The sequence below is a fragment of the Trichoplusia ni genome, chromosome 19 (assembly GCF_003590095.1).
Source record: "Trichoplusia ni isolate ovarian cell line Hi5 chromosome 19, tn1, whole genome shotgun sequence".
Taxonomy (NCBI): Eukaryota; Metazoa; Arthropoda; class Insecta; order Lepidoptera; family Noctuidae; genus Trichoplusia; species Trichoplusia ni.
This window is the reverse complement of record NC_039496.1, coordinates 4262148-4278909: the sequence shown is the minus strand read 5'-3', so window position 1 is coordinate 4278909 and position 16762 is coordinate 4262148. Positions and strand designations below refer to the sequence as shown.

Sequence of the window (16762 nt, the reverse complement as noted above, 5' to 3'; positions counted from 1 at the left end):
CATTTATGCTTTTATGTAAGGATAAGGATACGATATAACTCCGTGTATTCACTTGTAAATATTACATGGTAATAATTAATTGAAGGTTCTGTAGTCAAAGAGTAAGAACGGGATTTTCCTGTCGTCTCGATAGAAATGGAACTGTCTGTTGTTAGTGACCAGGATGTTATTTCATGAACCAGTTACAGTAGAAGTTAAGAGGCAATCAATTCCTGATTTAAAAAGTTCTCTCAGGAATAAATACGAAGTTAATTTTGTGTTTTCTATTAAGGACAATCTTTTATAGCTTCTAAAATAATTTTTATTAAGAATCGGATAATCGAAAACCTTTCCCAGAACAGAATACCATTTGTTAAAGAAACCTTATTGTACGAAGTTTGAATTTTCTAATTTTATTAATGTTTGATTCGAAGGGTATTTCGAAACCCTGTCCAACTTCTAAACCATTTACAACTCCTTTTTATGGTTTGTACCAAAAGGGTAAAAACGCAACCCTATTATTGAGGCTCCGCTGTCTGTTAACCTGACCGTCTGTGAGTTTGTCTGTCACTGGGCTGTATCTAATAAACTGTGTTATATAGACAGTTGAATTTTTTACCCACCTATTTACCTAATAGCATTAAAGGGAACATCTGGTGTATTGTCGTCAATATATTCTCATGTATTGTCGTCTAGAAAATGATCATTTTATTGAAGTAAATGAGCTAAAAATTACAATTACAATATTCTACTTAACTCTTCGTATCTATTGTAACCACTTTAAAGGAAAATGGTAAGGTCAGAGTTTCTTGTCAAATACAGGTGCCGTATCGAGAGGCATTACACCAAAACTTTCAAGGCACTGACCCAGAATGGTTCATGACAATAAAACAATATAAATTTACAAAAAATACATTTATGCTAAACATCATTTACAAAACTACGTAAATATGTATTAAAATATGTCTTTAAAATTATGAACGGCGAATACCTTCAAAGCTCTGTAATTTAACTTGTATATCGGGACACTGGTAAGAGAAAAGTGCCGCTTTAGCATTTATTTCGTTGAATGAGTCGTGGCGAGCATGTTCGAGTCCAAGACCGTGTAGCGTGGCGTGGGCGACTTCAGAAGGAAGCGAACATACCGGAGTTATTAGCACCATCTGTTATAAAAAATAAATCTAATTTTAATTTAATTCATCATCATCATCAGCCCATATTCGGACAAAGACCTCTCCAAATGCGCGTAATTGAGATCTATCTTCGATTTAAATTTATTGCATACGAGTATTGCCTATTACATCATTAAATGGTGAAAAAAATATTTCTTTAGGTTTTATTTTTAACCACTACACATTGCTAAAAAAATGCTTTGCTTCATCCTGATAGTCATTAATTACTCATAGAGTGAAGCATTGACTTTATTGATCTGTTTATGAACTATCTATTGACAAAATGAAAAAAAAAAACAAAACAGGATCACAGGACGATGCGGCGGTGGTAAAAATCTTGCTTTAAAAATCATGGTAAGGGGGCTGGACACACCCACTAATAAAGCCTAATTACAGGTTCAGAGACACTTCGTTTATCAGTTTTAGCCTTAAGTCAGCCTTTAATGCACAGGATAAGTGTAAGTAGAAATTCAACGAGAGTTCTATTTAACACCAAAGTTTGTTTTTTGAATTTATCGAATATGAAAAATATCGGCATTCAATGTGCATATATAAAAACAATTAAATTTTGTATTGCGTTTCTTTCATTTAATAATTCCCAAGTTCGTTGCTGACAATGTTTAAGAGTATAGTGGTAGAAATAGTTTGTATGAGATTTCTTTCACCATTCACCATCTTTCACGTAAAAAAATCATTTTGGACAACCATTTTGCAACTTCTATAAAAGTCTTGTGGGTTACTTACTCTGCGTCCAACGGGCCTATTGTAGTAAGGCCAACAGCAGCTCTCTAAAACCCCAGAGTAATTATAAAACAAATACGTAAAGTTCTTAATTTTGACAGCCAACATCGGATCGTATTCTACAAACTTTAAACATGATCTCTTCTCCAAATAATTATGTCCTTTCTGCACGAGGCTAATCAGGCGTTGTATACCAGCTGTAAGATAGATATAATAGATTTTAATCATTTCGGCTTGATTTAGAATTTTAGCTTCAATATTGAGATTTGATCGCCAAACCTATCGTTAAACCTCATAAAAATGACGAGGGAGATGAGTTTGACGTAGTTGTGTAAAAAAGACGGCACTTCACACAAGGTATTGCTATCCTGCTTCCATACTTGCAATAACTTACCTAAAGATATAGTGGCAAGTTCTCAGATCCTTCGATTTTTTCTGCATTTACATTTTATGGCTAAAAAAGGGTATAAAACAATCTGAAAGTAATCTGTGTCTACTTTTAAACAAAGAACTTTAAGGTCTGGATCAATACCCAAATGTTTCAAATTTTCATGTGGGGTCGATGCGAAACAAATCAAAGTATCAGGTAATTGTAACCAACCCATTTATAGTTTATACTTTTCAGGTACTAGGCCACAGACCTTTGGGGAATTTACTCCTTCCTTGTACTTTGAGCTCTTGAATCAGGAATATTGCGAGTGTGGAAGGGAGAAGTCGCTATTCGCAAAGTAAAGCGCCGTCTCACTCAATGATTATGATTCTGCTACACGTGATTATAGTAAATGCTCTGGTTCGTAAAATTTTGTAGGCATAACTTTATCAACTATATCGGTATGTTATATTTCTTAGTTACGAATGACGATGGTAGATTTTTTTTGCAAAAATATCCGCTTTCAGTCTCACCGATTTAGAAAACACCTTTCGACATGTTCGATACCTACTAAGTACTAAAAGACAGGTTAAACAGAACAGTTTGGTCCATTCTTAGTAAGGGATTATCTTACGAACAACGCTACTTATTTAAAAATTTAAGCTTCTAAATAAATACGTTACTTTATACTTACAAATTGAATAAAAATTAAAGACGAAAGGTATTTCCCCGGACATCCAACCACACGGCCAATCCGCAGGCAAAAAGGCCGACGTTCCTTAAACAAATTCATTTTGACATTAAAAACGTATTCAAAAGACGATAAAATATTTCATGAATTTATTTTCCAACGAACTATTTTTTGATTGGCAAGATTCCGTAATAATTGTATTGAAATTACAAAGTAACACAATGAGATTTATTGTCCAATATCCGTTACGGCTCAATGTTTTGTGCATACGTTCCATGCTTCGAGTCAACAATGAAAACTTATCAATCTCATTATTTTTCTACAATAAAATATGATGCCGTATATCAAGCGGTGTTCATGAATCATTGCGAACGTCATGAATATTGGTAATACATTTTGAGCGCGTTCCGTGTACGCGATAACGGTCTTTGGGCCGTGTAAACAGCAGGAGAGAGATTAGAAAATGGCTATTTAGGAGATTATTCGGCTTAGCAAGTAATGTGTATATGAGCGTCGCTTAGATATTGTGACCAGAAAATTTAAGTTAAGATTACCGCTCAGAAGTTTTTAAAGGGTAACAAAGGTATATTTTTAGGTTTTTAATAAAAACTTCATAGTTATAATACGTATGCTACTAAAAAGCACAAAAAGTGAAATGCTAGTTAAAAAATAAAAGGTTTTGGGAAACATGCAAATTTATATAGAGGGCAACTATGCTTATGAAAAAATATACTCGTCGAATGGAGAATAGCCTGCTTTTAAAACTTGCTTTAAAACTTGCCGGTCTTTTCTTTTATTCTAATTAGTACACGGTGTAAATACACACAGAACTTACAAACCATTGAACTTGAACTTTACACATAGCATTAACGACTAACATTAACGTTAAAATGTATTTTACGCGACAAGAAGACAATATACGCATAATGAAACGAGCAAAATAAATAGACTTAACAAATGCGCACTTATTTCCAAGGAAGCCACGTTATATTTAAATTCTATTACAATATTAAAACATTGTTTGCACAAAACATAGCGTCAGGCGGCGTAATTACAGAGAATATGGACGTATCGTAGAAGGCTCTCCTTGCCGCGAAAGCTAATGAATAATTTCTTGTACCAAAGAGTTTTCTACTTTGACTGTGGAACGTACAAAGAACGCGGTATTTAAACTTCGTGGTCTTCACTACGAGTACTACAGCCATGACTTTGCCAGAGTATTTTTAAAAAAGTAGACAGAATTCGCTGGTGGAATTGCAATTAGTGGGATCGGTCAAGTTCAAATTGGATCTTTACCAAGTTTGCATTAAATGAAATCGGAATAAGTTCAAAGCGTTTTACTTAGGTAGCTGTATTTTATTACAGTTGAATTAGTGGATTTGTTTTTGATGATAGGGTTGAAGACCTTATTAAATTTTGGACGATATTTTTGGTTTCAAAATCAAGGATTTTTGAAGAAATAATGACATATCGTGGCTACGGAATCGACAAAAGGTTTTATAGTTTTAGTCTACCTAGAGTACCTAGTTATAATAACACTATAGTTACATGTAAATATTCTTAATACAATGCTATATTATAAAACTATGTATTCAGATATAATGTTTTTAGGACACAAGACACTTTAGATTCTTCAACTTTCAACAAAGAAGTTTCTTTTCGAAATTCGATTAAAGGGTACCGCAAGCCTTTTTCCCAGAGTTGTTGAGAAAAGACCATTAGGTATCCATTATTTTATGTACAGAGTTGTTTGTTGGGACTGTTATGGAGCGTTTAAACACTAGTCCCGAGAGTAGTTGACGCAGGCGAGTAACATTCGCCAGTGGATTCTAATCATGGTTAACGCCGCGCCGTCTGTCTGGGAGCCGTGTTTACTAGGAGCATAGTGATTTGTATCGACAAACTGTTGTTCGAGTCGATGCAACGTCTAAACGAACCTCCAGGGTCAGCGCAGAAAAAGCGAAGTGCAGAAGAGGATTTGACCAAACTGAGAAAGTGAAAAGTTTCTTTGTATCGATACATGTTGAGTTACACGAGTTTTGTTTTCAAATGAAATTGTGCTTTATATTGTGGGAAATAGATGTTCATTTAAGGTTTTAACCTTCCATTAGCATTTCTTATTCTGTTTCCCCAAGTATATAGTGTAGGAGTCATACAAATTAGTTTTGTACAACCGGTGAATTAATTTCCTATTCATCAGTGTAATTTTAATAATAAAAAAAACATTTATACAATGTTTTTAAGAAAATTTAAAGTCCCGATTTTAAATTAAAATTCAACATCTAATCAAACGAGATGTAAACTTGCTTAAAGTTATTGAATCGTTTTGCATGTTAATTAAATTTAGTTGGACTTTTTACTAATAGTTTAGTTATTACAATTAAAAGCATTGAAAAAATAATTATGAATGCATGCCGTTGTAGTGGCACAATCGACTAGCATACGTTTTATAACGCCATCTAAACCTTAATAAAATATTTTTATGGGAGTAAAAAGCATGGACATCAACAGGTAGGTACTACTACAATTTCAGCGGTTATAATTCAAAAAGACTTCTATGACTATTTTTTCTTCTTTAGCTTCGTATTAATTGATAGACGTCTATGTTTGGATGTACGTCTGGGTGTAATTTATCTATATTATGTATGTATTTAGAAATATATAAGTATGTTTATCAGTTGTCTAGTACTCATAATACAAGCTCTGCTTAGTTTGAGACTATGTAGATGGCGTTGTGTGAAAGTTGTGGAATATTTATTATTTATTATTAATGTTTCAGATCCAAAATATTATTGAAAGTATTTTATTCATGATACGTTATTTGTCAACATTTAAACTTTATTTAAATAGCTCTTTAATTCGATTTCTGTTGTTCCGAACAAAAGCAAACTCTGAATGCCATTTTTAACATGTTTACGTACACATCACATCAAAAGACTTTCCTTTACTTACCCTAAGGAAAAATTGTCCCGTTTCTGACAAATTGATAAAACCATTTATGATGTAAATAATTTATTTTTCCATTGTTCTGAAATGAGGGCGCAATAATGATGCACATTTCGAAAGGCGCAGTGTATTTTTAATGAAAAGATCCTTTAAATTTCTTGTTTATTTTAACATGAGTACAGAATAGCTATTACAGGTATTTTACAGGCATTAAAGAAGATATTCCCATTTTTTGTTAAGTTAAAATTTTCAATTTTGTACCTTAACATAAATCAAAATAGCCCTATAATGTTTATATAAAATTTACACAAACATAACGAAAGCAAATGTAAGATCCTAATGCTAGTCAAAAATTTTCAAGATTTTTACTACGTGCTACAGCAACTTGAGCATCAAAGCTTATTAATAACAAATTCTAAATCAAACAGCACAGTATACTGAAAACCATTTAATAATACGACACATAAATACCCTTTTATGACGTCACACATTAAATATAACAAACTGTAGCGAACACAACAGCCCGGTGTAACCACGTTCTGTGGTCGGCAGGACATTCACTGTTATTATGTCAGTAAATTATAGTGCTCAGTTTCTTTCCCGACATATATAGGCAAGTATATGAAGTCAAGTAATTAGAGATGTGGAATTTTGAAGTTGATGGTGTCAAAATAAGTAATGTTTGATGTTGCTTGAGAAGCGATAAGCATAAGATACTCCTTTTTCGATTTTCATGTATTTTTGTGGAAGGGTTTGACGTGATTTTTTCACAGATCAATATATGTGTGTTTTGTTTAGTTTCGTTTATTATTTAAGTTTACATTTAGGTCCGCAGTTCATTATTTTTAGTTAATTGTATACATGCTTTAATATACATAATAAATTATGTAGTAGGCTAAATTTAATGTATAAATAAATTGGAAAATTTGGCACAAAATATATTTTTTGGTCTCGCTTATGCTTCACTAGACAGGCGTTACTTAAATTTTACGATCATGATTAGTTTATTCTTATAACTCATCTTAAGTCATCCAATTCGCATCCTCACAAATCAGCCAACTCTTATTGCCTGCACTGTAACCACAAATTGCCTTTTGTAATTCAATTTTCCCATTACAAGGATCCAATTCGAAGTTGCGACTGCGGTCCGCGAATACATAATCGTACATCAGTTATATTACATTAACGTCGGGAACAATATTAAGATGATTAGATGTGCAACCGTGGCCCGTGGTTGGCAACAAGCCAAACCTAGTTTATTATTTGCATTCGCAAATTCGCACCATCCCGTACTGTTGTGACAATTTTCGAACAACTGTCTAATATATTTTACACTGCCGGACTTATTAAGTTAAATGCTTAATGGTTTTATGAACACCTTTATAGAGCGCCTGTTTAGTAATAAAGTAAATTATGTTGTGTTGAAACTAAAATAGTTGGATATTTTATGTAGGTATGTGCCAAGAATTGGCCCGTAAACAATGGTCATTTCTACTAATGTTAACGGTAATGGATATTGCTTGAACGGCGAAGATAAGTTAGCGAAAACACACTTAATTTAAATTTTTCCCACATTCAATCAGATTAGCTGGTTGCTAGCCAGTTGAAATACCAGTTGACTGAAGTCGAAGACGTTGAAAAAACTGCACAAAACTCAAGTTACCGTAAAGCCGTTTTTAGTCAAGACTGTATGACAAAATCATTCTCCATAGTTAATATGTGAGCAGAAAAGATATACAATTTATGTTTTTGGTCATAACTTTATCATACCTACCTTTAGTACGTCTTATCTTACTTAAACAAAGTTCTTCAACTAAAAAATCTTCTTAATTTATTTCCCAACAAACTTATTTCAGCTGCGCCCTTAATAATGTCCGCAGGTGTACCATTGTCTGGAAAATTCAAGACCTTAATCTTCTGAGCATTTCACGTACGTAGGTTTATGATGTCTACATTCACGGCTAGGAAAGCTGATCTAAACGCGGTACAAAGGCTGGATCAGTGCCGTTTAAGCTTCATCATTGTTATACTCAAGAAGCAGATTGTTTTTGCACTCAGGTCTATTGTAAATACATTTTTAATTTCATCTGTTGATCTTTTTCCTTTTAGGGCTGAAATAGAATCTTATTACTGAGGCTCGGCTGTCCATCTCTCTGTCCGTCCGTCCATCACTAGGCTTTAAGTATCTTAGAAACCGTGATAGCTAACCACTTGATTTTTTTCTCTGTTTATTTTATGAACAATTAGAAAAAGAAATGGAATACAAGATAGTGTCTGGTTCAGCAGTGAACCAATATTACCAAAATAATTCGCATTTTTCAAAACGTATTTTATCAAATTAATAAATTTAAAAGCCCACTCTATTTTCATAGTGCTAAACCGAGCTCTTTCACAAACAAGAGTTAATGTAAAAGCATTTTTACTACTAGCACAAAGGCTGTTACTATTCAACATGATTGTACGAGTAATAATAATTACACTGTTGTATAAAATCGCTACAAAGCAACATTGTACCTTGTAAGACGGAGAGAGTTAAGACAAAACAGATTGCTATGCGTAATCTGTTTTCTTGGCTTTTAAAACTTAGTAGAGTTAACCCACTGTTTTTATTGCACGCTAGCAAATAGGTATCAGTACTTAAGACGATGCTCTTAACTTATTCTTTCAAATTCTTACCTCTATTCCTCTCCTTTCTTTAAGTTAAAACTAAGCATATGTGAGCAATTATTCCAGAATATTGTGAAAGGATTAAATAACTGGTCAAATAAAAGTCGTACTTTCAAAAACGAGGGTTTCGTATAAAGCGGCTAAAAAAAATATACAGCCGTTATCATAACATTATTTAAAGTCACAACACCAACTTGAGAAAAAAAAAATACGAAAGTGATTTAATTCATAATTGATACAAAAGTTAAATCCGGTTGGAAGATAACCCCTAACAGAAATGGAAACATCGGCGTGGGTCGATTAGACCCAACCCTGGTGACAGAACGTTATGCGATGATGAAAAACGGACAACCCCACTTCCTTTTATTTATTACGGCAGAGGTTACAGAGCGGGGTATTTTTGTAAGCAACGATTTAGGTACGGTTTCACCCCAGAACCAAATATGCGAGCCACTTTTCCGCAACCGAGTGGTATTTGTAGTCACTCTGTGTAAAAACTCGAGTGATTTGATAAAGGTAGAAAGGGTTGTTGTTCTAAATTCGGTTAATGGCACTCAAATTGAAGATATACTTACTTTTTATACCGTAATTTATTTCGGGAAAAACGACAATTTTATTTGAACACAAAACATAATAACGACTATGAGAAAACAATTATGTTGATTTTTATGAAGTATTGTTTCTGTTTTTTTGAAGGGTAAAATAAGGTTTTTTCTACTTTGACTTATAGTAAACTATATCCTCATTATTACTATGAACTTTATAATGCGGCTTTTCTAACCTAGCCACAAAAGTGGCAGTGGCAGTGGCACAAAGTTAAGTAATAAACGACAGAAAAGAATATATATAATAATTGCTGTCAAAATCTCAAAATCTTTACACATAATAGACGTATTAGAATTACGTCATCGATGGCGGCAAACTTTTCGCTATCAGTTGCTGTGACTTGTATTTGCCAAATACGTATTACCTTGGCGTAGTACCTACGGATTTTCATTGGGAAGAGCAGTTATCTTGTACTAATTACCCTAAATATCTATGATAAGACTGCAAAATCATCGTTTTCTTTTCATGAAATTATGCACAACCTGGAGTGAGTTGGAGTCAGTTCACTCATACTTGAAATTTTCTCGATAAGCTGAAAAGCTTTTCATCATATTTTTTTTTCTTCATATAGTGCCGTCTCCTTCCAAAGGTTAAGCGAGTAATAATTACTTCTAATTCGCATAAAGATTTAGCAGTACCGCAGTCATACTTCTAGGAAATCACTACGACGAGTATGAAAACTTAATGAACATTGAATTAAATGGAAGAGATTATATTAAATAACCACATTTCTATCGTGTTAACAAAATTACCTTTAGAACGAACTGTCTGTTATAATTAATTCAAATCGTTTCAAATTAAATAAAGAGCATTTAGCACACATATTAATATTGTTATTTTATAATTGTCTAATGAAATAATTAATTGTTTAATAGCAATGTTTTGGTGTTTCGCATGAATTAATTTTATGTTACGTTTTGTTAATTAATAAGGCATTTTGTGTTTAGTGTTCTCTATAATAGTTAAGCCATTATTTTGTAATGTGAAATCCTGGCTACAAATTTAGGCCATTTAGCTGTAGGTATATTTACGAGTGAAAAACACAATAAGTTTGAAGATATTTAGTCAACAAACCTTTTTTTAAGAATTATTGTAGTTATGTTATTGTAATTTATTTTGTTTATTTATTTTAATGCGTATTCATTCTCTCACTCTACTCATTCTCTCTCTGTTACAGAACGATTTTTTAAACCGATTTGTCTGGTGCCATCTAAAGACTCAATTTAATATCTCAACTAAAACGATGACTCAATCTTGAACTAGTAGAAAAGTAAAAAATATACATTGAACGCTATAAAAAAATACTCGCTGCGTGTTTAAGAAACCATACCGAAGCAATATACACATATCTCGGGTGAACATGGAGCAAGTTTATTCGATGTATAAATGTTCCTTTTCCACGCGGTCCATGTCGCGGGCAGTACCAGACAAAATAAAATTTAAAATATACATTTAATCATATAAAGCCAAGATTAGTAAAAGTATGTAATTTTTATCCCACAATTAAGTCTTATGAATTAGTTCGTTTTATAATATAATTTCAGTAACGAATGTTACCTCGCCTTATACCATTAAAAATAATTCGCACGTCCATTCACTTGGTAATAAGGAGTTGCTATTAGTTAGCGTAGCTTATCTTTTGTCTAGAGACTATAATAGAACGAGTCTAGGTACGGAAGATAAGTATCTGCAGAGCTGGCTCTCCTGATATAAATGTTGTCAATTGAAGGAAACAACTGCCACTACGAGTCCAGCGGGAATGAGGGTAGATACAATGAAGAGTAACTCTACATACACTTTCAACACACTTTTTTTACTAAACTTTAAATATTTTTTATTTAGAAATGAAGTGTTTTTGGAAAATGATTTTTAAACTAATGAAAAAAACAAATTTGCACGTTGTAAAGCGGGAAATATGGCAGGGTAAATAGAGACGAATTTTGTAATGTTAAAACAATAAATTCACAATAAACTAATAGATTATGACCATTCTCGTCTGTGTGACGAATTATTAAAAAGCTGTTTTCATTAAAAAAATATCTCATGTGATAAAATCGAGGGAGTTAATTCCTTTACAAAATCCGTCCCTATTTACCCCGTGTTACCGTGTGCAATTGTGTATTGTTATTTCACAATTGTGATTTGAGTGAGTTATACAATATTTTATGGTTTCATAGTAAAATTGCTATCGCAGCAGAAGAAAATTCGCAGGTTGTAGCTAATACAATTGAAATTAGCTCGTTAACATTTTAATTTTGTGAAAGGTAAATCGTTTTTTGTTTAAATGCCAAAAATTTAAGTCGAATGAGCCAAGTAGGTCACGACAGAGTAATTAATAGGAGAAAACAGATTTAATATACTGAATGCTTGTAATAATGTTAATTAAGTTTTTTGGAAACAATAAATAGAAGTAAGAATTTTTTTAAAGAAAGTAAGCATTTCCTTTCACTTTTAGGACATGACTGTAATCTTTAACCTTTTGATTTTTAGTATTTGTTGTTAAAGCGAAGACAGAAATACATCATCCGGCAAAAAAATAAACTACCTAGCTGTTAGGTTCATGTGATGCTCGGTGACAGAAAGACGGACAGACAGCGCTGCCTCAGAAAGAGTTCCGATTTTAACCTTTATGTATGGAACCGTGAAAATAGACAATTCCCCAATATCATAATGACTATAGATTATATAGACATTAAACAAAGAATATCGTACACAACCCGCCAAACATCGTCCAAATCCCAACAGTTTCACTTAGTTTAATAAAACCATTATGCAAGTGCTATAGGAATTTCTAAACAATATTCTAAGTATGATTACTTTGCCGCAAGTCTATCGAGAAGTTAGATTGAGATGATCATCGTTAATATCAAGTGTCTGTTGTTAACTTAAGGAATAGTTTCGAACTCGGATGATCCCGGAATCAGGATTACTGAATTTAATACCATTTTATTGATTAGATGGACAAGCTTGTTAGTAGGGATGGACGCAAGTTGGTTCGGTATTGTTGGGAAGTGATTAAGGGTTGGTTGCGATAATTTGATTGATTTTTTCCGCGTTTATACAAAGAGCGAGTTGAATGACAACATTGGCTAGGAGAATAGATAGAAATATGAAGAATGGGTATGGTTTACTTGGAAAGAACACTTTAAAGTTATATAAAATCGACAAATCAATTGGTCGATTTTATATAACTTTAAAGTGTTCTGTTTATGGTAACGTGCAAATCTGAAAAAGCGCTCCTGGAAACCTTTCCAAGTAAACCGTTTTTCCTTTTAAGCCAAATTACTGAAATGTAAAACGAAACCCCCAAAAAGTCTTTTTTTTAACTTGTTTTCTTGTAACAGTATACCCGTTTTATTTGTAAACGCACCGCAGTTCCATCAACAGAAATATTCCCTTCACAAATTCTCGGGATACCAAACGTATAAAATGGAGTATCGATACAAAAAAACATGAAAGCATTACCTCTACGTTCCAATTTAATTTGTTACGATAACAGCAACAAAAATGATAAAAATACCATAGGATAACAAGGAACACTGATATTCAAGTATCCACTCCGTTGAAATTCACTAGCCCGTAAAAATCCGGGTTTGTGAAGAATCAAGGGTTCTTGGCGCAATGCAGAAGGGTGTCCTAATGGGAAGAGGGCTTAAGGGTCGCCCCACTGAAGACTGCCTGTCCACTTCTTGGCATCTTAATCGGCTCCGAGAGCTTAAAATGATTCCGGTTTGTACTTTAAAGGGCATTTTGAGATCAAAATCCGGTACAATTTCAGTACTTAGTAGGTTCGTAACGCAAAATATTTTGATGAAGGTTGTTTTTGATGTTCAAGTATTTGTCGCGTTTTTGTACTGTACAGGTGGGGTGATTAATGAGTAACTTTATACTTATCTGTGGCTTTTGTTTACAAATGAAACCTTTTTTAATGCCAAAGGGCTTTGTCGCTTGACGACTACCTAGATTGGAGTTATTAAAATTATTAAAGGACTCAAAGGAGTTTTTGTTTTGAATTTGAGAAAATATTTGATTTTATGCCCAAATTTATGCATTTATCTCAAACAATCATCTTATAGCAGTCCACTTCTGGATACTCCTTTCACTAGTGGCGTCTTTTTAGATTCCCCTTCGTAATGACAAGCTTTTTTTAGGTTTCCTCATGGAAACCCACCTAGTCGGGAGAGGAAGTTTGTAGTGTCAGATTCTTATTGACGAAACATGAATCGCAGTGCAACGTCTTTAGCGATTTAGCCGGTGTGTCGTAATGCGTAGCAATTAATGGCAACCTATTTACATTCGTGGTGTAAAAATACTACTTTTCAATTGTCATTTTGTTAAAGAAAGCACAATACCATATCTACGTTTGATTTACCCAGGAATATAAACCTGCACCTCATAGTTTACCTCACCAGTGACCGATGAGGTATCATTTAGAATTTGCGACAAAGGTTCACACATTGAATACCCCAGCGGCTAGGGACAGAGCCGTCGAAAATAACAGGGATAAAAGTATAAGGTAAACGTTACTTTTGGTTTTATAAAGACAAGACCATTTTTGATCTTCTAATACTTTAAACATGAAATGCTTTTGACGATACAGCTTCAACAGAATTTGATAAAGTATATTTGTTTTTTACTTATTAGAATTTACAAATGCTCAAATGACAATATGACCAAAATTCTAAAGTTAAAATTATTTACGGGAATGAAGGAAAACTTTGCAAAATATAATTACCTGACAGCAACAAAAACAGTCGACGAATATTCAACTCATAAACATTTATGCGACCTTAGCACGTCAAAGCCATTATGTCTTGACGTATCCCATATAACGCAAAAAGACCTCAAACGAAGTCTCAAATGTGGCTCAAAGAAAATTAAACATTGTCCCTACAGTCGTGTGGAGCGCATAATTAACAAGCATACAACCGTTTAGCTTCGTAAAACAATGACTCCTACATAATCACCGAGGAACTTTTGATTAAAGAGGTAAAACACTCGAAAATTGTGGACGAAAAACAACCCAGGTACAAAAGGGGAACACAGACTCTTTGGGAAAAACACAAATGATTTATTTCACGAAGTGTTTCAGTATTTGCAGAGGTACGTTGGGACCGGAAAGATTTTCCCTCGCTATTTAATATGCATATTTTTTTGGTTATATGAATAATTATAATCAATCCTGTAGGACTGGGTATGCCGATTAAGGCCATCAATTATACGGATTACTGTAAGCGTTTAATCGCGAGCGGACAGCGCAAAGAATAGGATTAAAATAGGTTTTAATTTGTATGATTATGTTACATAAAAAGTGTCGCACCTGGGCCGGTTACGTTTTATTTTGTTTTGCGTCATAACATTTTATTTCTGTGTTGGTTTGTTATGCTTAACTTATGACCCAAAATATGATGTCGAGAAAGGACCAGGCTGCGTTATATAAGACACCTTAACTAATCTAATAAAATGTTTTTTTTTCTAGTGTAATAATTATAAATATACGACAAACTGATAGAATGAAACACACCTCTGTTACCACGTATTCCTTTTTACATTTTTTAGTCCAGCAGAACAGTAACTGTTCTAGGGAAACATGCAGACAAAAATATTGCATAATTTATAAATAAACCATGTCTGTCAGTATCTATACGAAGTAGGAGGCGGTTCGTTCGGTCGGGCTTTCAATAATTGAAAAGAGCTTACGCTTTACCTCTTTGTAACATAAAACTTAAGTCCATTGCGACTGTATTTAAACAAAAAATTTACCTTTGTATTTTGAGTATTTTTTCCTCCGAAACATGGAATGTTAACGAAGTAAAGTATGAAAAGTTCTCAAAGGAAGATACAAATCTTTTTTACATAACACAACGTTATTCATTATAAAGGAAATAACTGGAAAGAAACTCGAAGAAATCGGAGTTTTACGGCAAAGTACGCGGGAAGTATTTTCGTATGTTTGGTAAGATTAGCTACTTATACGGCAAATAAAAAAGTATTAGGCAGACAGGGACAAAAGTGTATATCTCAACTGGGGTCTTGCATAAGGATCAGGTTTTGTTGAAAACTGAGGACTCAGACCTGAAAACGCATTGACTACATAATGAGGTTTAAAGGTGTCACAAACTAAATATTTAAATATCCCTATTTTAAATTAAAAATTGTTCCCTACCTTTAGCAATAACATTCCCTTCAACTAGATACCTCTGACACAGCAAAGCAAAACAAAATACAGTGTTCAAATAGTCTCACAGAGCCCTAAGCCACCCGAAACAAGAACTATTGACGTAAACGGATCTCAAGGTAACATTAGAATCGCGACGGATGCGGATGTGTAAACACTTCAGTCTCAGGCACTAAGTAGCTGGCGTACAAACTTCAAATTAGAGATGCTACCGAATTCAGTTTCGGATCTAGGTTTATGTATAAATCCGAACTATTAGATTTTTCGTTTCAGGTATGATTGCGGATCAGATGGTGTTGAAATAATTCGATTGTTGAAAAAATACTGATTATGTACAATTTTGTACTACATTAAAACATCAAAGAATTAAAATGGTCAGATGGATGGATGGAATTAAAATCGGCTTCTCTGGACATAATATCACTTATAATATTCGTGTGTTGATATTAACACTACTCTTTTACATCAAATTTTAAAATCTTACAAACAAATTTGATGTTTCGGATATTTTTCGGATATTCAATAGTTTCGGATACGACAGCTACACACATCACTATTTGAGATAAAACGCCCTGTAGCCTGTTTTTGCGTAAGGAGGGTAAGATAAAACATTTGTGCATAAGTAAACTGTAGTTTACCGCTTTGACGATCAAGGAGATTCGTTAGAGTCCTACCGTCCCACCGTAATGGGACACACGGCGGGGGCAAAAACCTTTTGTAGTTTTTTGTGTTATGTTTTATTGGTATTGTGTGTGATTTTTTATATGGTTTTGACTGATTTGGCAGTTATGTTTTGAGTCGTGTTTTTTTTTCAAGTTATAGATTATACTAAGTATTTCGCTTTGTTTTAAATGTGTATTGAAACAGAAACACGAAAATTTCTTGAAGCTTATCTTCGAAATTATTTCTTGTCAATTGCATAAAACTCAAAAGAATATACCCATCTTTACAAGTGTCACGTCACAGAAACAAGTTTACTATGTCAACAATATATCTCAGAACTACTTAGTTATTCATTTCCTCAATCATAAAAACAACATACTTAATAAAAAAAAGTAAAAGAGAAAATATCCATCCTCCGAGAATCGCACCTCTGCTTTAGGTAATACAAAGATCATTAGACGAGTTCGGCTATAAATACAAGCTTGCGCGTATCCGCAAAGTAAACCGCTTAAGACTAACGTGAAATTAACCCGAAACTGCTGTTGCAACACGGATACCTTCGAGAAACTTCGACTCCCTAAGAAATAAATATCCCATTTGTGAATAATAAGTTCGTTCGAAAGTAATTTGCTGCCTCGCTTACGTGATACGAAATTTAATTTTCATAATGCTGTCAAGGAACATTATTTATACTAATATCACATAGCTATAATATTAAGTAGCTGCTGAAGAATTATTTTGTTTGCTTG

The 16762-nt window shown here is 33.4% G+C and overlaps 1 protein-coding gene across 1 annotated transcript; it reads right to left on the bottom strand.

Annotated features, from left to right (window-relative positions):
* Positions 1-908: 908 nt before the first annotated feature.
* LOC113503464 lies at positions 909-3473 on the bottom strand. Its single transcript, XM_026885445.1, has 4 exons — positions 3119-3473; positions 2957-3040; positions 1896-2089; positions 909-1142 (listed from the first exon to the last, which is right to left on the bottom strand). Exons 1-4 carry the CDS (start codon positions 3228-3230, stop codon positions 954-956), a joined length of 579 nt encoding a protein of 192 aa, XP_026741246.1. The 5' UTR covers positions 3231-3473; the 3' UTR covers positions 909-953.
* Positions 3474-16762: the final 13289 nt, after the last annotated feature.

Coding starts and splice junctions, on each gene's coding strand:
- LOC113503464 (XM_026885445.1), bottom strand. CDS start 3,230: ATGGAACGTATGCACAAAACATTGAGCCGTAACGGATATTGGACAATA. Junction 3,041..3,118: donor ATCTTGCCAATCAAAAAATA/GTTCGTTGGAAA, acceptor AATTTGTTTAAG/GAACGTCGGCCTTTTTGCCT. Junction 1,143..1,895: donor ATAGGCCCGTTGGACGCAGA/GTAAGTAACCCA, acceptor TTTTTATAACAG/ATGGTGCTAATAACTCCGGT.